This window comes from Pelodiscus sinensis, chromosome 4, assembly GCF_049634645.1.
Source record: "Pelodiscus sinensis isolate JC-2024 chromosome 4, ASM4963464v1, whole genome shotgun sequence".
Classification (NCBI taxonomy): domain Eukaryota; kingdom Metazoa; phylum Chordata; order Testudines; family Trionychidae; genus Pelodiscus; species Pelodiscus sinensis.
Genome location: NC_134714.1, coordinates 32,972,759 through 32,997,188, shown reverse-complemented (window position 1 = coordinate 32,997,188; position 24,430 = coordinate 32,972,759). Strand labels below are relative to the sequence as shown.

The window sequence follows — 24,430 nt, the reverse complement described above, 5'->3', positions numbered from 1 at the left end:
ATTCTTTTTATTTCCTAATATTCTCCCCCTCCTCCCCGCACACACACTTTTTTTACTGCTGCTGAACACTGAGAAAAGTCATTTATATGCTCATAATAGCATCCAGGTCATTTCCCTATTGGTTAGCTCATTTAGAACCTAAAAATATGTGTAAGTAATTCAAATTAGTCTTTCAAATGTACATGATATTTCATTTGTTGATCATGCTTTTCATCTGCTATTTTGCTGCTCACCCAGCTTTGTTAGGCTTCTTTGGAATACCTCACAGCCTTCTGTAATCTTGACTGAACTACAGTAAACTTCCGATAATCTGGTACCTTTAGGACCCAGCGGGTGCCGGATTATCAGATATGCCGGACTATCAGAAGGGGGGGGCTATGAGGGGTCTGGAGTAGGGTGGGAAGGGATGCCACCCCAGACCCCTCATAGCCCCCCCTTACGATAGTCCAGCTCTGCCCCAGGTGTCCCTGATTCAGCCGCTGCTGGTCAGTTTCAGCAGCAGCTGAATTGGGGATGCCTGCAATAGAGCAGCTGGGGTGCTGCCGGGTTGGTCCCGCAGCGCCGAGGGGCGGCGCGACGGCACCAACCCAGCAGCACTCCAGCTGCTCTTGGGGACGTCTGGGACAGAGCAGCTGGGGTACTGCCCGGTTGGTCCCGTAGCGCTGCCCCTTGGGGCTGCGGGACCAACCCGGCAGGACCCCAGCTGCTCTGCCCCAGGGGTCCCTGATTCAGCCGCTGCTGAAACAGATCAGCCGCTGATCTGTTTCAGCAGCGGCTGACTTGGGGACCCCTGGGGCAGAGCAGCTGGGGTTCTGCCAGGTTGGTCCCGCAGCGCCGAGGGGCGGCGCTACGAGACCAACCCTGCAGCACCCCAGCTGCTCTGCCCCAGGCGTCCGGATTCCAGCCTGCTGGAAATTGACCCCGGGCTTCCTGGAATCAGCTGCTGATCTGTTTCAGCAGCGGCTGAATCGGGGACCCCTGGGGCAGAGCAGCTGTGGTCCTGCCGGGTTGGTCCCACAGCGCCGTCCTTTGGCGCTGCGGGACCAACCCGGCAGCACTCCAGCTGCTCTGCCCCAGGCGTCCCCAAGAGCAGCTGGGGTGCTGCTGGGTTGGTCCTGCAGCCCCGAGGGGCAGCGCTACGAGACCAACCCGACAGCACCCCAGCTGCTCTGCTCCCGGCTTCCCCGATTCAGCTGCTGGTCAGTTTCAGCAGCAGCTGAATGGGGGAAGCCTGTCCGGCTGCCCCAGCATTTCCGGGTTCCTGATGGTGCCAGACCATCAGGAGTCCCGGAGCATTGGATGCCGGACGAATGGAGTTTTACTGTATATAGTTTTGTGTCACTTGGGCTATGTTCAAATTGCGTAGCTTATTTCGAACTACGGTTACAGTGTAGACGCACCCTTGTAATTTTTGCTAATTCACTATTCACCCTCCTTTCCAGAACTTTCCTTAAACCTGAAGAATAATATCCATTGGAAATAGTGAATGCCCATGACTTAGCAGATACCTATGTAAACTAGGCAAATATATAACAGAAAATCATTCTGCAATGGTAGAGGAATGGAATAAGTAAACTAGTAGATCTTTCTTTAGTTTAGAATATTATTCAATTATCTGTCAATTTCTTTGTTAGAGTTATGTTTTCCTCAACTATAGAAAATACTTAGACTCTGTGGGTATGTCTACACTACCCTCCTAATTCGAAATAGGAGGGTAATGTAGGCATACCGCAATTGCAAATGAAGCCCGGGATTTGAATTTCCCGGGCTTCATTTGCATAAAGCCGGCCGTCGCCATTTTTAAATGCCGGCAGTTCGAACCCCGTGCCGCGCGGCTACACGCGGCACGGAGTAGCTAGTTCGGATTAGGCTTCCTAATCCGAACTAGCTGTACTCCTCATTCCACGAGGAGTACAGCTAGTTCGGATTAGAAGCCTAATCCGAACTAGCTACTCCGTGCCGCGTGTAGCCGCGCGGCACGGGGTTCGAACTGCCGGCATTTAAAAATGGTGCCGGCCGGCTTTATGCAAATGAAGCCCGGGAAATTCAAATCCCGGGCTTCATTTGCAATTGCGGTATGCCTACATTACGCTCCTATTTCGAATTAGGAGGGTAGTGTAGACATACCCTCAGACACTATATAGGTATTCATGCAAAGCTAAAGTACTATAGGTAAAACTTCCAACAATTATAAGAGCATAATAAAAAGGCAAATGAGAACAGACAATTTAATAAGTAATGTCTATGTTAATATTTCTGGCAGAAAGACTGCATTCTTTATTATGGAAGCATATAGGTGCATGTAGGTGTTATGTTTCTTTTCTCAAAAGTTTTATTATGCATTAGGAGAGCTATTATATATAATTGGAAATGTGCAGTAAAACACTGAACAGTGAATGTGTCCTGCATAAAGAACTGGGGTCTGAATTTAGTGACAGTACATGGACTAAGAAGCTTTCTAAAATTGTTGGAAAGCTCTATCTACATATACTAAGTTAACATTCTTTTCATTGGATCTTGAAGTCAGGCTTTACTGTGGCATGCTCCATGTGCATTATTATCTTATGATAGATCACAATCTTCTGACTACTGGTATATGTTTTTAAAAAGGGAGTTGTTTTTTGTTTTCACAGTTGTTGCTATGTGAATGGACAGAATGTTGATCATGTCTGCTAGGTCTCAAAGTATTTCTTTTCACCATCTTTACTGGGGTCAGTTTCTGACAGCCATTGTTCATCCAGGTTCTTATCTCAACCAGAGAATGGAATAGTAGGAAGATGGTACTACTTGTGTCAAAGGTAAAGGAAAGAGTTATGTGAAATCTGCATGCAGCTGGCATTTTAGATAAAGTGTTTCAATTTTTCACAAAGGCTTCATATTGATATTAAAAGGGTGGGGAAGAAAACTCAGCCTTCTAGAAATCTGGAGATCAGCCCTTTGGAAGCAGAGGAGCAGTTGCCCATCACTAATCTCTGATCATCCTGGAAGGACAGGAGACATTTTATAGAAAGAATTAACACTACTATCTGCACTGATGTGCTATTTGTTCCAGGTGCCAAAAGGGAAGACAATGATACTGCACATTTTACTGCACATTTCCATTTACAGTAAAACTCCGATGGTCCGGCATCTGACGGTCCGGCACTCCTGATGGTCCGGCACCATCAGGAACCCGGAAGTGCTCCGGGCAGCCGGACCATTGGCTGGGGCTGGGAGCTGCGGGGAACTTACCATGACTCCCGGCCTCTGTGGTGAGTTCCCCATGGGTCTGGGCTGCTGCAGTGAGTTTGGGAGCCACAAGGAATTCATCCACTGCAAATGGCAAGAGTTTACTGTACTGATCTTAGAGTGTGTGAATGCTCCACACTCCAGGATGTCACTACTGCTCCAGGAGGAAGAGACTGCCTGTGAGAGAATATGTATGTCTCTCTCTGAGTACCAGCGTCTTGCAGCCCTTCAGAGACAGTTTAACATTCAAGATCCCAGAAAATGCTTCCAGTGCTGGAAAAATCCTGAAAAGGCAACAGGGTGTGTGTGTGAAGGCCAAACTGAAAGAAATATGTTCAGAACTGGCAATAGTCCACTTCATGAGAAGAACCATTTGGAAAAACCAATAGGAAAAAGACAAAATTGTTTTATTCTCAAGAAGTGGCCTTCTATAAATCAGGAGAGAGTGGTATCAAAGTAGCAAGCAGCAGAACAACTGTTAGGGAGAAAAGGAAGCAAGAAACTACACCAAATAACTGAAAAAATTATTGATTTTTTTATTTCATACTGGCTGTACATAGAAAGGATACCATCAGGATGCTGCATCAGAGGGAAGCATCTGTGGATGCTAAAACATTTTTTTAATGCTTGGAAAATGGAAAATCCAGATAGCAGCTTTACAGCTGGTAGGAGGAGAAGTAATCAAAGCAGGAAATTTCAGAGAACTTTTTCAGTCTCCACTGTACTTTTTCTGCCATATGTTGATTGTTTGTTTGCTATACCTTCTTCCTCCTCCTCCTCCCGCACAGTCCCTTTACCTCAGATTCATTCCACACCTGCCCTTTATACTCCTCTCCCTAGCACTGTTTTCCTCATCTCACTTCATTTTTCTTTCCATTTAGCTTATCCCTGCCTAATTAAACCTACATCCCACTTTTAGAAAAAAATATGGAACTTGCATGCCATTTGCTATATCCATTCCTTCAACGTGATTCTGTCTTGCCTATTTAGAGTGTAAGCTCTTCAGGGCAGAGACTGCCTACTACTTTGTGTTTGTACCATAGATGCTAACTTTGTGGGTGTTATGGGGCTGGAGTACCCACAGGGATAAATTAGTGATGATAAGCACCCACCAGTAGCCAAACTCTTCTCTCCCCTGCAGTGCCTTTTGCCCACTAGCAGTCCCACTGACCAACTCCTTCCCTACCCTCCCAGTGCTTCCAGAGTGCTGCAAACAGTTCAGGTAGCACCAAGACAGAGGGTAGAAGGTGGGAAAGAGGCAGTAACTTTCTTAAGTGGTAACAGCGAATGCAGACACTGGTATTTTGTATGTATAGTAGGGATTATATTTTCCAATGTACATTACTTTTCATTTAGCAACACTAAATTTCTTCTATCCAATTTGTGATATCCCTTTCAAATTCTTTTCAATCTGCTTTGGAATTAACTGTAGTGAGTAATTTTCTATTGCAAATTTGACCATTTCACTATTTTCCTCTTTTTCCAGATCATTTGTGAACATGTTGAACAGTGCTCGTCCCTGGGGATCCATTGTTATTTACCTCTCTCCAATGTGAAAACTGACCATTTATTCTAACCATTTATCTCCTATCTTTTAACCAGTTAGTGATCCATTAGAGTAGCAGTTCCCAACCGCCCATCCGTAGACCGGTGTTGGTCTGCGAATTGCTGGCTGCTGGGCCATGGCAGCTGCCGGAGCTCAAGCCAGCTGTTTGCAACGGCTCAGCTCCGGCAACCATGGTGGCTGATTGTGCCTGGCACTAGGGCTGAGGCAGCAGCAGGAGGAGGCAGAGCAGGAGGCACCTCCCTCCCTGTTCCCTTCTCCCATGCAGTAAGGTGGTGTCAAGGCTGTCTCTACTCTGGCACGCCGAATGCAGAAGGTGTGGTCCTGCAAGAGAGCTTGAAAACCTTGCCTCTACAAGCACTGGTTACAAACCCTCCTTCCCCCAAATCCTAATACACAGATTTTGGGGAATTTGCTGCCACCACAAAGTGCTTTTTGATCCCTAAAAAACAGGAGTGAACACTTGAAGCCACCCCCAAGGGTACCCCAAGCTCTTCTGCCCCAAAAGAGATTATAAAAGAAAAGAGAAAAACAAGCTGCAGTCTCTGGTAGCTGACCCCTCAGTCAGAGGCATGCAGATGCACACAGGCAGACCTTCTAGGACAGAAAAATAAAATCACCTTAAAAGCAGTGACTTTTATTACAAAACAAAAGATAAACTTGATAAAGCATACTTGGTTGCTAGATGTTACAGAGCAACTGAGGAAACAGATTAAAAACTGAAAAAAAACCTCTGGCACAATGATTAGATGGTAGTAAATGGGGAAGGGAGGCATAGATTCACACAGAGCAGTTCAAACTAAACCACAAAATAAAGAAAAATTACTACCCTGAATACGACTGGACTCACATTTCCCTGGTACTCACTTCTAATTTTCTCTTTGTTCAGTCCACTCCCATGCCTTGAATTTTGGGAGAGTGGGGGGAACATGGTAGTCCTGCCTGGATTTAAATCATTCTGTGTCTCTCAATTCCTGGTTTAACTCTCCCACACAAAGAAAGCAGGCAGGGAACCTATATCCAATTCAAATTTCAACCCTGTATCTTGATTGGTTCTCCCCTGGTTGACACTTTTGCTAGGTACCTGAGTTAACCCCTTAGTCACCAGGTGCTGGTCAGCACTCCCCCTGTTCATGACAGGTGGTAACCCAGCCAAGGCTCCACTCTCCCCCCACCTCGACCCAGGAGGGCACGAAGGAGGAAGAAGTATGTGTGTCGGCAATGGCCTCTCCCCCAGCCAGTGGGACAGGAAAGTCCACACTCCCTAGACAGGGCAGCCTGGTTCTGGGGAGTGTGTGGGTGGGGCGGAGTCAAAGGGCATGTGGTATGGGAGGGTCCAAAGGGTGTTAATGCAAGGGGCTGGGCTGGGCTGGGGCTAGGTGGAGAGGTAACATTTTATTTGCATATGTGTATAATGAATGTTCAAATAAAATGTTACTGGTCCACTAAAAGTTTGTGAATGGGTTTGCTGGTTCACAATACAAAAAATGTTGAGGGTCCATCAGAGGACCTTCCCGCCTATCTCTCTTAGTTTGCTTCAGAGTCTTTGGTGAGGGACTCTGTCAAAGACTCTTAAAATACAAGTATACTATATTTCTAAGTCCACTCTTGTTCACTAAAATAAGGATAACTGGCCCTTAATTGTCAGGATTTATAAATTTATAAAATGCCATTTCAGTATTTTTAGTATTATTCCCTCTTTCACTATGTATTGTTCACTTTCTTGACACTGAACAGAGATTTTCATCATGCTGCTCATAATCATGCCCGGAGTCCTTTTCTTGAGATGATACAATAAATTTGGAACTCTGCAATTATTCACTTCAGTCTGTTATCTTGCACTATCAACCCCGCATTTAATCTACCATTATGTTGTCTATTCACTTAGTTTCATTGGGTTCTTCCGAAGTTCCTCAGTATTTTCTCTACTCTTGACTAACCAAAATAACCTCTAAGTACCGCCACCTTCTATTCCAGATCAATAGTACACTCATATAAACAATTCTGGCCCTAACATGAACTCTTGGACTATACCAGTCAATCTTTTGGCATGATAAAACCAGACCTGACAGGCTACAAGAGAGAAAAGATGAATGAAGTAATATCTTATATTGGCCCAATAAACTATACTACCTCACCCACCTTGTCTCTCTAAGGCTACGTCTATACTGCTTCCTTCTTGCGCAAAAGCCTATGCAAATGAAGTGCAGATAAGCATATTGCTGTGCTTCATTTGCATAATTAATTAGGGGCCATTTTTGCACAAGAGGCTTTTGAGCAAAAAGGAGCTGTGTAGACAGCTCCTTTTCGTACAAAAACCCCCTCTTGAGCAAGAGCTGTTGTTCCTGAAAAAATGAGGAAGAACGGCTCTTGCGCAAGAGGGGGTTTTGCGCAAATACACCCCCTAATTAATTATGCAAATGAAGCATGGCAATATACTAATCTGTACTTCATTTGAATAGGCTTTTGCGCAAGAAGGAAGCAGTATAGACATAGCCTAGTACCCCGGAACCATACTGGTACAACAAAATTGAATACTGACTGCTTACTGTCTCAGCTACTTAATTTCCTTAAAATTGTTCACAAGAACTTACTGTCAATATCTTTTTGAAAGCTTAGTTAGTGGATGTGTATAGAATGTTTTGAAAATGCAATCTTTTCTCAGTAAGAGGACTTGGCAAACCTCTATTTTTAACTTCACAGCATCACCAGCACATTTGGAGCAGTAACTCCCTAAAGGATATTTTTTATATTAAAAATAGTTTTCCTAGCATAAAAACAGCAAACACAAAAAATTAAAACAGAAAAACACTCTCAAAAACCTCAAATTAGCCTACACATTATCTCTGTGAAAGATTATACAATTTTCTCACAAAATGTTTCAGAGCATATGAAGCAGGAATTTCGCAGATTTCTACAGCAGATCTCTACTTCTAATTCAGTGAGTCAGCGAGCTTGAGGTTTCTCCTGTAGGAGGTTTATTGTTGCCATCTTCCTAAACTCAAATCATTGTTTCAAGTGCTCTGCAAATCAGATTAAAGTATTCGTTTTGTTTATTTCTCTGCTGCTGAATAAAGGAAAATCTACATCTCACAAGAATAAAAATATATTACACTTCTGCCTTTTCAAGCCGATTCCACAGGAAGTAATTGATTTTCCTCATAGGGACCAATTATAAATCATAAGGGAAAATGACACTCATTCACGAATACTGTGCTCCTTGAAACAGAGCAGCAGAGACAGTAACACTACAAAACTATTCATTACTTAATTTTGTCTCCTTGCAGAAGCCAGTTTGATATATATACTCATGTTCCTGTTTTGTCACACACTATGGTATTAACATGCATTTAGGACTTCAGTACATTTGAAATTTTATTTTCGGTGGCCAGTCTTCATTCTCAATTTCCTTTTGCTCTATGCAAGCAGAATAAACTAAGAGGCTACATCTAGACTGGCATGATTTTCCGCAAATGCTTTTAACGGAAAAGTTTTCCCTTAAAAGCATCTGCGGAAAAGAGCATCTAGATTGGCACGGACGCTTTTCCGCAAAAGCACTTTTTGCGGAAAAGCATCCGTGCCAATCTAGACGCGCTTTTGCGCAAAAAAGCCCCGATCGCCATTTTCTCGATTGGGGCTTTTTTGCGCAAAACAAATCTGAGCTGTCTACACTGGCCCTTTTGCGCAAAAGCTTTTGTGCAAAAGGACTTTTGTCTGAACGGGAGCAGCATAGTATTTCCGCAAGAAGCACTGATTTCAGACAGTAGGAAGTCAGTGTTCTTGCAGAAATTCAAGCGGCCAGTGTAGACAGCTGGCAAGTTTTTCCTCAAAAGCAGCTGCTTTTGCGGAAAAACTTGCCAGTCTAGACACAGCCAGACTATATAGGACTTGTATCTTCCATAATTTGTCTCTCTCCACTCTTCTCTCCCTTGTCCTCCATTCCCCCCCAAAACAAAATGAAACCTATCAAGTCCCCTGTGCATTGCACTCTTCTGCCCAGCTACTGTCACAACTCTTGATTCCTTGATTTTTTTCACCAGGCTGCTTAGTGAGATGCTTGGTTTTTCACTGATACCTGAGGCGCCCTCTGACCATTAGGCTTAGTTTTCCCACATGCACCATTAATATATCTGAAGATTCCTGCAGTCTTTGTTATCATTTACAGCATTATTTCTTTTGAAGTAGCATTCAGAGATTCGAGCTGGGGTGTCACTGAACTAGGAACTGTTCAAACACATAAAATGACATGATTCTAAACGTTGAAGAGTTTTCAGTGTACTTTACAACAAACAAATGAAGTTAATAAGACAGAAGAGAAAGAATGTCAATAAAACCCCTATAGAGAACCACATATGAAAGCATCATCGGGGAACAGCAGCAATCATCCATCACCAGCTTTTAAGTATGACCAGCATACAGCTATTCAACTAGGGACTCTTAAGGAGTGACTTGAAAGATAAAAAAGAACGGACCATGTAGACCAGGTCAGGGAGGGTGCTACAGGTGTAGGAGATAGTACAGAACAAAGCAGAAAAGTTAGTGGAAAAGTGAATGAACAGGGAATAGAGGAAAGCCTCAACTGTTGGAATAATGTAGACCACAGGTGGGAAACCTTAGGCCTGGGGGGGGCAAATGCAGCCCCTGCTTGCCTGGATCTGGTCCCCGAGGCTCAGCTCTGGGGAGTCTGTCCTGGCATTGCAACACCCCCAGACACCCACCCACAGAGCTGGAGCACACAAAATCTACAAGCTTGGGCCTCCCTAGGCTCTGGTCTGTGAGAGCAATGTGGGGAGTGTCTTTTTCCTTCTCAGTCAGAGGTTTCTTACTTTGCTTCTTTGCACGTGTATGCAGCCCGACTGATTTTTCTGTGGGTCAGCAACCCCTGGCCCGAAAAAGGTTTTCCATCCCTGGTGTATACCATGAACTATGCAAAGGGAGATAGTGAGGATGGTGGTAAGGATGCAGCCTAATTCACTCCCTGGATGCTAGTCCTCCATTGCCTTCCCTCAATTCTCACAAAGTGGCTCAGTTAACTGCAGTACAAAGAACCACACAATATGACTCCAGAAGTCCCAGTAACACACACAGGTGAGTACTACACCAGTTGGACCACAATAACCCAAACATGGCTTTGCTGTTTGCTTGCTTACTCTCAGCTGCCAATGACGTGCGTCAATTCTTCAGTAAGTTTACAATCTTATACGATGGTAGTAAGGGTATGCCTACACTGGGATTGAAAGTGAAATTTCCAGCTCAGGTCAGCAAGCACACTAAAAATACCATGACAGCCACTTCTGTATGAGTGGCAGGATGAGCCAACTATCATAGGGTATGTCTACACTACAACATTAATTCGAACTAACTTAGTTCGAATTAGTTAATTCGGATTAAGCTAATTCGAACTAACGCGTCTAGAACTAAAAACTAGTTCGAATTAGCGTTTTGCTAATTCCAACTAGCATGTCCACATTGAGTGGACCCTGAACAGAGCTTAAGGATGGCTGGAAGCAGTGCCGACAGGGCATCAGAGGAGGACTTAGAGCGTGGAGATGCTGTCTCAGGCTAGCCGAGGACTGCGCTTAAAGGGACCCGACCCCCACCCCGGACAGACAGTTCTCAGGGGTGCCCCGCTTGAAAACCAGTCCTGGCTTGGAGTGCCCTGAGTGCCCACACTGGGCACATCACAGCACTCGGCCATCAGACCGGCTGCACTTGCTGCAGGCTGCCATCTGGGGACAGAGGGCAATTGGGGGGCTGCAGGAGAGCTTCCACCCCCAGAAGCCCGCAGAGCCAGCTCAGTCCTCCCCATCGGGGGGCTCGTACCCCATTCCTCCCTCACCTCCTTCCACTTACCCTTCCCCTAGCCCCCCTTCCTGATGTACAAAATAAAGATAACGTTTCTTCCAACATTGACTCTGTCTTTATTGAACAAAACTGGGGGAGACTGGGAAAAGGAGGTGGGAGAGGGGAAGAGAGAGGCTGGGAGAGGGGAGGGCAACTAAAATGATCAGGGGTTTGGAACAGGTCCCATATGAAGAGAGGCTAAAGAGACTGGGACTTTTCAGCTTCGAAAAGAGGAGACGGAGGGGGGACAGGATAGCGGTCTCTAAAAGCATGAGTGGGGTGGAGAGGGTGCATCAAGAAAAGTTCTTCATTAGTTCCCATACAGAAGGACTAGAGGACACCAAAGGAAAGGAATGGGTAGCAGGCTTCAAACTAGTAAGAAAAAGTTGTTCTTCACAAAGCAAATAGTTAACCTGTGGAACTCCTTCCTGCAGGAGGCTGTGAAGGCTAGAACTAGAACAGAGTTTAAAGGGAAGTGAGATCAAGTCATGGAGGTTGGATCCATGGAGTAGTCTTAGCCAGGGGGTAGGAGTGGTGTCCCTGCCCAAAGTTTGTGGAAGGCTGGAGAGGGATGGCACGAGACAAATGGCTTGGTCACTGTCTTCGGTCATCCCCTCCAGGGTCCCTAGGGTTGGCCGCTGTCGGCAGACAGGTTACTGGGCTAGATGGACCTTTGGTCTGACCCAATACGGCCATTGTAAGCTCAGGGCTCAGGGTCGGGGGTCTCAGTGGACCACCTTGATTTTCATGCACACCTGCTCGTGGGTGGCCAGGCTGGCAGCTCTCCTGCCCTAGCCGGCCACTTTCCTGTGCCTAGTGCGGAGATCGTGGACGAGGTCGATGTCTGCACTAGCCCAGGAAGGTGCCCGCCTTTTGCGGTCCCGGGCAAGCTCCCGGGAGCCGCCAGCCTGGTCCTGGGAAGAGGGGGTGGGCTGGGGGACATCGGGTGGGTGGCTCTGTGCCGTGCCAGGTGTAGGGTCTGCTGGCTGGGTGCTGGCAGGCTTGCACCTGGCACGGGCACCGTAGCCAGCCCGTGCCCCTTTAAGGGGTCCGGGGCCGGGAGGGAGGCAATAGAGTTTCCCTGGTGTTGGCCAGAGTGGCCACCAGGGAAACCTGGGAAGGGCTAGCCTCCCACTAGTTCGAATTAAGGGGCTACACAGCCCTTAATTCGAACTAGTAAGTTCGAACTAGGCTTAATCCTCGTAAAATGAGGTTTTCCTAGTTCGAACTAAGCGCTCTGCTAGTTCGATTTAAATTCGAACTAACGGAGCGCTAGTGTAGCGCCTATGAATGTTAGTTCGAACTAACGTCCGTTAGTTCGAACTAACATTGTAGTGTAGACATACCCATACTGATGCTACAGCTGTCCTCCCATCCCTCTCTCCACATCCATCTCGCCACACTCTTATGTGTCTTGTACACTGGCAGCCCCATGTACCATACCATCTGAAACCCTAAGGCTATGGCTACACTGTATTCTTCTTCCAGAAAAGCTTATGCAAATGAAGCACTGCATGGAATATTGCAGTGCTTCATTTGCATAATTAATTAGCAGCTGCATTTGCATAAGAGGCTTTTACGCAAAAAGGAGCTATGTAGACGGCTCCTTTTTGTGCAAAAACCCCCTCTCGCGCAAGAGCCGTTCTTCCTGAAAAAATGAGGAACAAGGGCTCTTGCGCAAGAGGAGGTTTTTGCGAAAAAGGAGCTGTCTACACAGCTCCTTTTTGAGCAAAAGCCTCTTGCGCAAAAGCGACTGCTAATTAATTATGCAAATGAAGCATGCCGATATTCCATGCAATGCTTCATTTGCGTAAGCTTTTCCTGAAGAAGGCTACAGTGTAGTCGCAGCCTTAGGGTTTCAGATGGGATGGTACATGGGGCTGCCAATGTACAAGACACATAAGAGTGTGGAGAGAGGGATGGGAGGACAGCTTGGTGCTGGTGGGTGCTCTGCATCTACTAATTTTCCCCCATTGGAACACCCACGGAGTCAGTGCCTTTGCAAAGACCTCCTCCATGTAAGTGAACAGAGTAACTGATAGCAGTAGGTAGATATCATACTTTATGTGGTGTAGCACTATTGGGTACGGCACAATCTGCCACTAGTATCACAGATATTTTCTTACAATAGAGAATAGTTAGAAACAGGAATCTTAGGTTCAGGGCAGTGAACCTATCCCACTGCACATGTAGCTGCAACATTAATAGCATTACTTTAGCATAGTTTTTATGTGCAACTTCCTAGCATTTTTCTTAAAAGGAAACTAAAACAAATTCCATCATGTGACAGCATCATACTTACATGGGGCATCACTGGAGTTGGAACCTTTATACATGGCAGAGCTACAAACACCAAATTCTCTTGTTGCTGTAAGGTGCTCAATCCCCTCCTCTGCTCTAGGCCTCTCCCCCCTTCTACCCTTTCCCCAATTTCTGCCCCCCACTCCACTCTGTCCCCACCTCTCCCCTACCTTCTCCCCTAAGCATGACCTGTCCCCAACTCCTCCCCTCTTTCCCAGAGCTTGACCACTTCTCAGGAAGTGGTGGAAGGGAGGTGGAGGAGTTTGTAAGTGCAGGGCTGCAAGTGCGCAAGGGACACATAGGCAGAAGGACAGGGGTGGGGCAATTTGATACTGGTGGGATACCTACTGATTTTTCTTCATGGATGCTCCAGCTCCAGAGCACCCACGGAGTCAGTGCCTATGCAAAGACCTCCTCCAAATAAGTCAACAGAGGGTATGTCTAGGCTAGAGAGTTTTGTCAGAAAAATGGCTGTTTATCTGATAAAACCTGAATTACATCCTCACTGAAAGCATGTTCTTTCGACAGTATTCAAAAGAACAGAGTGGTTTTTGTGCAATTGGTATTCCTCATTCTACGAGGAAGAAGCCTTTTTGCAAAAGAGCTCTTTCGCAAAAAGGTGTGTGCAGATGGGGAAGAGGGAGTTTTTTTGGAAGAAGAAGGAAGAGGAAAAAGCACAGGTGCCCTGGTGGCCACTCTATCCTTAGCAATCGCTGCTTAAATGCAAGATAGCGTCCAGACTGTCTGGACGCTGTCTTCCAAAAAAAGTGCATCACTTTTTCAATGTGCTTTTGCAGTGTGGACGCTCTCTTGCACAAGAAGTTTTTTCGGAAGATCTCTTCCAAAAAAAGCTTCTTGTGCAAGAAGCCTGTAGTCTAGATGTAGCCATGGTAACTGATAGCAGTAGGTGATTGTTATACTTTATGTGGAGCGACGCAGTCTGCCACTGATATCACAGATATTTTCTTACAGCAGAGAATGATGAAACTCAGGAATCTTGGGTTCCACTTCAGACTCTGGAGGGCAACATTACTTAATGGGCACACACCTTTCTGCCCATTCCCCTCCAAACTGTCCTTGTCTCAAGTTTTCTCTCTTTCCTACCACTTGGCTCCTTGTCCCAGTCCATTCTCCTCACCTAGCAAGTCCTAGTCTCTTTGCCTTGGACGATTGATCCCAGTCCCCATCTTTGCTCAGAAAGTCCTTGATTTGCCCTCTGGAGATGGACTCATCACCTCTGTCTTCCCTCACATTCTCAGTACCTTTGCCTAGCTACAGTTGAAGTTCCTGCTCCCCCTCCTGGAACCACAGTCTGTCCATCTCCACATTGATAGCCTCCAGTTGCCTCCCAAATGGCTCACACTCTCAATCTCCTTCCCCATGCTCCTTAATGTGCCTCAATGACCCCTCCAGAAGCTCCCATCTAAGCCTATATCCTTATGTAATTAAGATTCCAAAACAGTGGTGAAGGGGAGCAGAGAGTGTAAATTTACAGAGTCCATTAAAAAAACCACACTTCTGGTTACAGGTGAACAACTTTAATTTTTTTTCAAGCATCCTCTCCAGATTCCCACTCACAGGCTAGTTTAGCTAGCAGTGATCACATTCTGGAACAAGGGATATGAATTCCTAAATAAGAAGGAACTCAAGAATTCTGTTAAATCTAGTATCTGATCTAGGGATGTAAGCGACTGTGAATTATTTTCTAGAGTTAAGTAAAATTATTTGCACTTCTAAACAAAATGTCTGCAACTCTGGTCACAAAGTTTGCCACTACTACAAAGATTCATGCTTTATGGATTTAGATCAGACAGTTTTTTGTCTTTCTTTGGAACCGCAGCATTCTTCAAGCTTCAGAACCACAGCAGGTGAGTCCTGCAGAGTCATTTATTGCATATTTTCTGATACATTAGGGGCAAAATAAGTTCTATAAAGTTCTTGGCTCCCCCTGAAGGATTGGATCTGGCTCGATTAACCATCAATCTCTCCCAGAGAGGAACTAAGTTTGCAATCTGTATTGCTGCTTTTTAAATGTTCTTCAAGTAAAAGTGGAGCAAATGGAGCACCTTGATAAAGTGTGTCCATTTTCTTCTCAAATCAGGCATCTTGTATGCATGGAAGATGCTAGGTATGAAGCACATCTTTTAAATATTTGCTTCTTGGTCTTTGGACCTGCCATTCCAGAACCAAAGCACTGCATCTAAGTAAAAATATATATTTATTTTTAAAAGTGTGTAGGTCTGCGAGTCCATTTGTTCAAGAACTCCTCTTAAATGGTAAGAGCTAGGGACACAAGATTTAGAATGCAGCTTCCTCTTCTCCTAACTTAAAGCAAGATCAGGATTTGGTTGTGCTGGGACAACCAGAAGCCCCAGGAATGAGACTGTTTTCCATAACATACAAAGGGAGGGGCTGCTGTTTAGAGGGAAGCAATACCACAGAGTGACTACTAGTGGGCAGTAAGCAAGCACAGGGGAGAGCTATAATGTAGTGATCATTGGGAGCAGCTGTACCTACAAGAGAGTGGCAAGCTGAGACTGGGGCTTGCCATACTCCCTGTCAACCAGAATGGATAAGTAGAGTCCGTGCCCCAAAACCATTCTACCCACCAGCTCTGGAGAAGCAGCCAGGAGGGTGAGAAAAAAGCCCCCTGTCAGTTGGGTGAAGTGACAGGGGGTGGGGATGGGGAAATGGGAAGGCCCCTGCCGGCTGGGGATGGGAGCCAAGGTAGAGAGAAAAGGCCCATGCCAGCCAGAAGTGGGCGCTGAGGGGGAGAGAAAAGACCCCTGCCAGCCAGGGGGAGAGAGAAGGCCTGTGCCGGGGGGGGGGGGGGGGGGGCGGGAGGGGGCAGGGGAGGAGGAGAAGGCCCTGCTGACTATTGGAGGGAAAAGGGAGTTAGTTACTTCGTGCAGTAACAACTGTTCTTTGAGAAGTGTGTCCCCATGGTTGCTCTTCTGATGGTGATGGGTCACCTGGAGCCTCAAATCGGAGCATTGCAAAGCAGCTCTCACACCGCTGCCTCCCAAACACACGACATGCACAGCACAGACCCTCCCCTTCAGTTCCTCTTCTATGTCCAAGCAACTAAGACTCCAAGTAGAGGAGAGAAAGGGAGGGTCGTGAAGCACCCACGGGGACACAGTGGCATTGAAGGTGATGCCAGCTTAAAATGTGCCACTTTTGCCTGCGGTGCCTTGGCTTTTTGTTATGTCAAGCTCTTAAGCGGGGCCGGGAGAGCAGAGCACCCTGGTGCTTCTCTCGGCACCGAAGAGGCACACACCGGTGTAAATGCTGCAGTATGTGCTCTGTCTGCTGATTTTATGGTGTTTGCCCCAGATGTTCCAGGTCTCTCTCCCCTGCTAATTCTTGGGGAGGAGGAAGGAGGGACAGCGTGAGCTGGAGAAGCTCTCTTCTTTGTGGCTTTCTTGGGGGGTGGGCAGCAGCCCTTTTCATTGGAGAGCCAACCTGGCTAGAGGTGGTGTCTTGCGCCTTAGCAGGCTGTATAGCCTTATCAAACAGTATCATTCTCCGGTGGGCCTCTCTATCTCTTCTCGCTCTCAGGCTTGAACAGTGCTTACATTTTTGTGGGTTGTGGGCTTCCCCAAACAGCATATATAGAGGGAATGGTCATCATATACTGGCATGGGCTCTCAGCAGTCAGTACATTTCTTAAAGCCTGAGGAGGCAGACATATTAGTTAATATTTGTTGATTTGACACCGTCAGGGTTTTGTTTTTGGTTTTTTTAAGAGCGAGAGAGAGAGAGAGAGAGAGAGGGGCCAGGAACCGAGATAAGCGCAGCAAACCGAGTGCAAGTGGCTAGCGCCCTGTTCAAACCCCCTGAGGGGAATTTTTTTTAGGTAAAAATGAAGGAAGGAAACTATTTACACAAATATCTAATGCTAACTCTATAAAAGAAACTGCCCAAACGCTAAATAACTAACAATCTGAGGTAATGAGAGGGCGGTTGAAGAGGAACTGAAGGGGAGGGGGCAGGCCGAGCGTCAGGAGCTCAGGAGGCAGCAGCGTGAGACTCCTCCTGTCCATGCATGGCCTGAGGAGGGTGGGGGTAATTGCTGTGCAATGCTCCGATTTGCAGCTCCAGGCGACCCATCACCAACAGTGGAGCACCCACGGGGACATAACTCGAAGAAGAACTGAAGGTTCTGCTGGCTAGAGATGGAGGGAGAAAAAACCCTGCCCGATGGGACCCCCTTCCTTGACCCCCTCCCACCTACCAACCCTAATTCTCACACACCTCCAGCCTCCTACCCTGCCTCCTGCATCCCAACACTACCAGGCCCCTGTGCTGAAGAACCCGGGCAATGGCGGGTAAGTCCTTTAGTTATACAAAACGTCTTCACCACCATATTTTTAAAACTTTCTGTTTTTGATAATACTTACAAATTACAAACATTGTAAAAAAAAGATTCATGTAATAGCTGGCATAATAATACTTCTACAGCATGTACCAGAGAATCTCAGTGTATTAGCATTAATGATTATGACATTATAGCATCCTTATGAAGTTGGTAAAATTATCTTCATTTCAACAGTGAGGAAACTGAGGCACTTAGATGTTAAGTGACTTGATGAAGAGCATACAAAAAGCCTGTAGCAATGCTAGGAATAGAAACCATGTCTCCTGATTCCCACATCGATGACAAGACAATTCTTCTTTTAAAGGGATTTATCATTCATGCAAGATTCAGTGACTATCAGTACTATGCTGTATATTTTCCCTAGGACAGCTGTGAGATGAAAAAAAAATCAAGAAGAATTTATTTTAATACATTTTGACCACAAATCTCTCAATAAAATCAAAATAATATTTGAACACATTCTAGTGCTGCAACATACTCTAGGAAATTGTGCCTATTTGAAAAACTGGGAAATGAAGCTTTGAAAGCAGTCACAAGAACACGCTCTCCCCAGAAGTGATTCAGAGACAGAGGCTATGGGCAAGTTGGATTTCTGCCTAAAGATAGTAGTATTATTTAAATTGCTCATTTTCTATGTGACTGGAATTTTTTAAAAGCTGTGTTAATTCTATGTTGCAGAATAAACTCTTGCTATGGAATTACTCACTTTATTGCTTTTCTTCTATAAATTCTTCTTTAACATTGAGCGCATACAATGAGGTATTATGTGTTAGTGCAAGTAGATACCTGTTTGCTCTAATATTATGCAAAAATAGAATCAGACTATACAGATTAAAAAGGGTCTCGTTTATTTTTAACATTCTCTGAAATCTATTTTTCATTCTCCGTCTTTGCTTTTTTTCATATTTCCCCCCTCTACCTGATTATTATACTGTACCACACATATGCCTTTCTCTCCTTTAATTACTTTTTGTTCTTACTTGTTCATCCACATTTTTACTGCTTGTTGCTAAGCAACATGCATAACATTAGGACATACATTCATTTATCTTAGAACACTTGCTATTTCCCATTTGTATCATTCCCCTCCATTACTTTATCCCATTTGATTTCAGTCATGATTTCTATATTTCAAATCTTTCTTTGCCCAGAAAAACTATACTCCTCCCTACTTATTTTCTTTGATAATTTCTAAATAGTCTTTAATATTTGTCTCTCACATTTCTTCATGTTATTATTTAATGCTATCTGCTTGATGCAGAAAAATACACAAAGACAATCCCTACCCTGAAAAAAATACCGTCTAATGGACAGAGGTGTCGGGATGCACTTGCAGAGCAGGAGAATTAAAAAAAATAATCACTTCTTGTGGGAAGAATAAAGCAGGGACTCTTTAGGATAAATTTTAATAAGAATTGGCAGCAAAAGGTCATTTCATGTAGAGGATGGGATGCAGCCAAGAGTAGCAGTAGAGAATGGGGTTATTGAGTCTGGCACTCCTGGCGCATAGGTGGTATCAGAGTTGCAGGTGAGTTGAATTGTATAGGGTTTTGAACAAGTTTAAACTTGATGCAGTTGAGAAGAGGGAGTTTGAAGAGAGATTCAAATAAGGGAGTTTCATGGGTAAATCAATGAGTCATAGATATTCTACACTTACGCAGGCACAGGCAACACTGACAATAAGATGACAAAATTTGATCCTGTCTGGTGCACAGTATGCATCTTTCAGTCTCCTGAAAACTACTTTCTCTTGCACACTGGTTATAAAATGTCAATAATCTGATCCAGCGTATGGCTTGTTAAATTGACATTATATATGTGACAGTTTCCCCCATGCTGAATGAAATTGTATTATGGATACAAATATGCATAATTCAAAGATGCTGTAGACAAAATACCTCATATAACCAATCAATCCTAATGTCACAGTCTGCTGGATCTGTAGATCTTATTTTGAAGTATATAGGCAGTCCCTGACTTACGCGGATCCGACTTATGTCGGATCCGCACTTACGAACGGGGCTTTCTCGCCCCGGAGGTCGAGGTAGCGGATTGCTACCTGCGAGCTCCAGGGCGAGAAAGCCCTGTTCGTAAGCTGCTCCGGTGCCCCTGGTCTGCTAGAGACCGTCTCCAGCAGACCAGGGGCACCGGGCGGGTTCCCGCGCTTCTGAGGCTTTGCGAGAGCAAAGCCTCAGAAGCGCGGGAACCCGCCGCTGCTGCCGCTTGAGTCCCGGTGCCTGTGGTCTGCTGGGGACCGTCCCCAGCAGACCACAGGCACTGGGACTCAAGCGGCAGCAGCGGCGGGTTCCCACGCTTCGAGTCCCGGTGCCTGTGGTCTGCTGGGGACCATCCCCAGCAGACCACAGGCACCGGGACTCAAGTGGCAGCAGCGGGCGGGTTCCCGCGCTTCTGAGGCTTTGCCAGAGCAAAGCCTCAGAGGCGCGGGAACCCGCCGCTGCTGCCGCTTGAGTCCCGGTCCCTGTGGTCTGCTGGGGACCGTCCCCAGCAGACCACAGGCACCGGGACTGAAACCGCAGCCGCCGGGGGGTCCCGCGCCTCTGAGACTTTGCCAGAGCAAAGCCTCAGAGGTGCGGCACCCCGCTGCCGCTGCGGCTCTGCTCCCCGTGTCCCTGGTCTGCTGGGGGGGGGGGCGCGACTAGTGTGCCCCACCCCCAGCAGACCAGGCTTTTGTTTTGGCCTCTTGAGCAGAGCAGCTGGGGCGCTGCGGATTGGTCCTGCAGCGCCCGCTCTGGGCACTACTGGACCAACCCGGCAGCACCCCAGCTGCTCTGCCCCAGGTCCTGATTCAACCGCTCCTGGTCAGTTTCAGCAGTGGCTGAATCAGGACTCCTGGGGCAGAGCAGCTGGTGTGCTGCTGGGTTGGGCCAGTAGCGCCGAGGAGCGGTGCTACTGGAGCAACCCAGCAGCACCCCAGCTGCTCTGCCCCAGGCGTCCCCAAGTCAGCTGCTGCTGAAACTGACCAGCGCTGACTACAGGAAGCCCGAGGCAGAGTTGCTCTGCCCCAGGCTTCCTGGAATCAGCGCTGATCAGTTTCAGCAGCAGCTGACTTGGGGAAGCTTGGGGTTCTTAAGTTGAATCTGTATGTAAGTCAGAACTGGCAGTCAGTTTCAGCAGCGGCTGAATCTGGACGCCAGTTCCGACTTACATACAGATTCAACTTAAGAACAAACCTACAGTCCCTATCTTGTACGTAACCCGGGGACTGCCTGTATATCATTCTTCTATGTAAAGTTAGAAATATGAGGCATAGAATGGTTTATGGTTTTAAATGTGCAAATGAAAGCCATCAAGGGTGTCTCCAATGCTCTGGCAACTTTAAGGAGTGGGTGATCAACTATATGGCTTGTAAACAGCTTTATATTGTTTCTTAAGTTTGAGTAGTGGTTAGTCATGGAAAGACATGTGACCAAATTATACTGGTATACCAGTTTAATCGGGTAATTTTCCATGGAAGAGGGTCTGTGTAAAAGGATTCCCACCCAAAAGGAAGTCTATTTAAGCTGGAAAGCTATCAGTCTCTCTGTCTTTGGCTGGCATGACACACCCAAGTGGACAGACGAGGATCTGAGTCAAAGTAAAAGATCTCTGGCTTGAAGGCTTCCCTGAAATAAAGTCAAATTACAAAAGATGAATATAAGCAAACAACACAGGCATGCAGGGGCAAGATTAGAAAGGCAAAGGCACAAAAAGAGCTAAATCTAGCTAGAGGCATAAAGGGTAACAAGAAGATGTTCTACAAGTATATTAGGAGGAGGAAGACCAAGGACAGGGTAAGCTCATTGCTTAGTGAGGAGGGAGAAAGTCACAGGAAACTTGGAAATGGTAGAGGTGCTTAAATGACTTCTTTGTTTTGGTTTTTGTCAAGAAGATGGATGGTGACAGGATGCCTAACATAGTTAGGAATGTTAGTAGGAAGGGGGTAGATTTTGAAGATAAAACAAAAAAAGAACAAGTTAAAAATGACTTTAAAAAGTTAGATGTCTGAAAGTCACCAGGACCTGATGAAATGCATTCTAGAATACTCAAGGAGCTGATAGAGGAGGTACCGGAATCTTTGGTTATCATCTTTGAAAAATCATGGAAGTCACGAGAGATTCCAGAAGACTGGAAAAGGTTGCCCTTCTATAAAAAGAGAAATAAGAACAACCCAGGAAACTACAGACCAGTCAGTTTAATTTCTGTGCCAGGAAAGATAATGGAGCAAGTAATTAAGGAAATCATCTGCAAATATCTGGAAGAAAATAAGGTGATAGGTAACAGCCAACAAGGATTTATAAAGAACAAATCATGACAAACCAATCTGACAACTTTCTTTGATAGGATAACAAATCTTGTGGATAAAGAAGAAATAGTGGATGTGGTATACCTAGACTTTAATAAGGCATTTACAGTCTCTCTTGACCTTCTTATCAATAAACTAGGCAAAAACAACTTAGATAGGGCTACTATAAGATGGGTGCCTAACTGGCTGGATAACAGTTCTCAGAGAGTAGTTATTAACGGTTCACAATCATGCTGGAAGGTCATAACAAGTGAGGCTCCACAGGGGTCTGTTTTGGGGTCGGTTCTGTCCAATATCTTCATCAATGATTTAGATCAGCGCTACTCAACATGCGGCCTGCGGTCCGTGGTCTGTTTGTTTGTGGCCCATGGTGTGGTTTGGGTAAACCCGGGGCTCAACACGCTGCCTGTGGGTGGGATCCTTTGAACATGGCCTCCACTGGGAACATGCTCCACAACAGTGAGTCAATATAATGGTTTTCTGTCGATATTCGTTTTAGTAGTTAAATTCCTGGACTGTCATTGCTTATTAAAAATGCTGTCATATAGGTGAAAGTCGGGTAAAAATTGCATTTTATTAATATCAGCAGAACTAACTTAAATGGGGCCTGTGTGTTGTATAGTCTTGCCTTAATCTTTGTATTCATGCCCGTCAGTGTGAAAGAAGCTATTTGTAACCTCGTATATGCAACCTCAGCATGTGCTGTATCATTGTGGCCCCAGGGTTTCCAAAGTAAGGATGTTAAAATGCGGTTAATTGTCTAGTTGATTAGTCGATAAGCACGTCTGCATTCCTCCTTTGAATGGGGCTCTTGCACATTTCAAAGGGAGTATGAGGAACTCTGTGTATTGCCCAGGATCAGCGGGAAGTACTGCTGACTCTGGGCACCAGGACTGAGCACACAGCAGCCCTACCCCCGGGCGCCCAGCAGCCCCAAAAGTTTGGGGACCACTGATCTAGGGTATGCAGGCATGACTCTTTCAGTGAGGAATGGCATTTTGGATAGAACGTCGGTAGGCTTATTAACATAAGAACGGCCGTATTGGGTCAGACCAAAGGTCCATCTAGCCCAGTATCCTGTCTATTGACAGTGGCCAGCACCAGGTGCCCCAGAGAGGGTGGACCGAAGACAATGATCAAGCGATTTGTCTCCTGCCATCCCTCTCCGACCTCTGACAAACAGAGGCCAGGGACATCAATTTTATTCCCTGGTTAATAGCCTTTTATGGACCTAACCTCCATGAAATTATCTAGCTTCTCTTTAAACTCTGTTATAGTCCTAGCCTTCACAGCCTCCTCTGGCAAGGAGTTCCACAGGTTGACTACACACTGTGTGAAGAAGAACTTTCTTTTATTAGTTTTAAACCTGCTACCCATTAATTTCATTCGGTGTCCTCTAGTTCATCTACAATGGGAACTAATCAATAACTTTTCTTTATCCGCCCTCTCAACACCACTCATGATTTTATATACCTCTATCACATCCCCCCTCAGTCTCCTCTTTTCTAAACTGAAAAGTCCCAGTCACTTTAACCTCTCTTCATATGGGACCCGTTCCAAACCCCTAATCATTTTAGTTGCCCTTTTCGGAACCCTTTCCAAGGCCAAAATATCTTTTTCGAGGTGAGGAGACCACATCTGTACACGGTATTCAAGATGTGGGCATACCATAGTTTTATACAGGGGCAGTAAGATATTCTGTGTCTTATTTTCTATCAATTTCTTAATAATTCCTAGTATCCTATTTGCTTTTTTGACTGCCGCTGCACACTGTGTGGAAGTTTTCTGAGAACTGTCCACGATAACTCCAAGATCTCTTTCCTGATATGTCATAGCCAAATTAGCCCCCATCATACTGTACATATAGTTGGGGTTATTTTTCCCGATGTGCATTACTTTACACTTATCCACATTACATTTCATTTGCCATTTTGTTGCCCAATCACTCAGTTTGGTGAGATCTTTTTGAAGTCCCTCAGTCTGCTTCTGTCTTGACTATCCTAAACAGTTTGGTATCATCTGCAAACTTTACCACCTCACTGCTTACCCCTTTCCGCAGATCATTTATGAATAAGTTGAAAAGGATTGGTCCCAGGACTGACCCTTGGGGGACACCACTAGTTACCCCTCTCCATTCTGAAAAATTACCATTTATTCTCCTACCTTTTGTTTTCTGTCTTTTAATCAGTCTTAATCCAAGAAAGGACCTTCTCTCTTAGCCCATGGCCATGTAATTTACACAAGAGCCTTTGGTGAGGGACCTTGTCAAAGGCTTTCTGAAAATCTAAGCATACTATATCTACTGGATCCCCCTTGTCTGCATGTTTGTTAACCCCTTCAAAGAACTCTAATAGATTAGTAAGACATGATTTCCCTTTACAGAAACCATGTTGACTTTTGTCCAACAAATTATGTTCTTCTACATGCCTCACAATTTTATTCTTTACTATTGTTTCGACTAATTTGCCCGGTACTGAAGTTAGAAATACCGGTCTGTAATTGCCAGGATCGCCTCTAGAGCCCTTTTTAAATATTGGTGTCACATTAGCTACCTTCGAGTCATTAGGTACGGAAGCCAATTTAAAAGATAGGTTACAAACCCTTGGATGAATGCCATCTGGTCCTGGAGATTTGTTAACATTAAGTTTTTCTATTTGTTCCAAAACCTCCTCTAATGACACTTCAATCTGGATCAGCTCCTCAGATTCATCACCCACCAGGAGGCAGGAGGGGTGAAGGCGCTGAGTTCCGTCTCACGTGGGCTGGAGCCATGCTGCACCGGCCTCTTCCCTGCTGCCCCGCGCCCTGT

The 24,430-nt window shown here is 45.6% G+C and overlaps 1 protein-coding gene across 4 annotated transcripts in view; it reads right to left on the bottom strand.

The window, feature by feature from the left end:
- EFCAB11 (EF-hand calcium binding domain 11) overlaps nt 1-24,430 on the bottom strand; it is a 210,464-nt gene that overhangs the window by 131,355 nt on the left and 54,679 nt on the right. Inside the window, exon 6 of one of the 4 annotated variants that reach the window (XM_025184278.2) lies at nt 16,449-17,687. The exons of the other annotated variants lie outside the window; for them this stretch is intronic. Coding sequence (XP_025040063.2) covers nt 17,645-17,687 — 43 coding nt within the window. The 3' untranslated portion in view covers nt 16,449-17,644. Of the gene's footprint in view, nt 1-16,448; nt 17,688-24,430 lie in introns of those variants that run through there. 4 annotated transcript variants of the gene reach the window in all.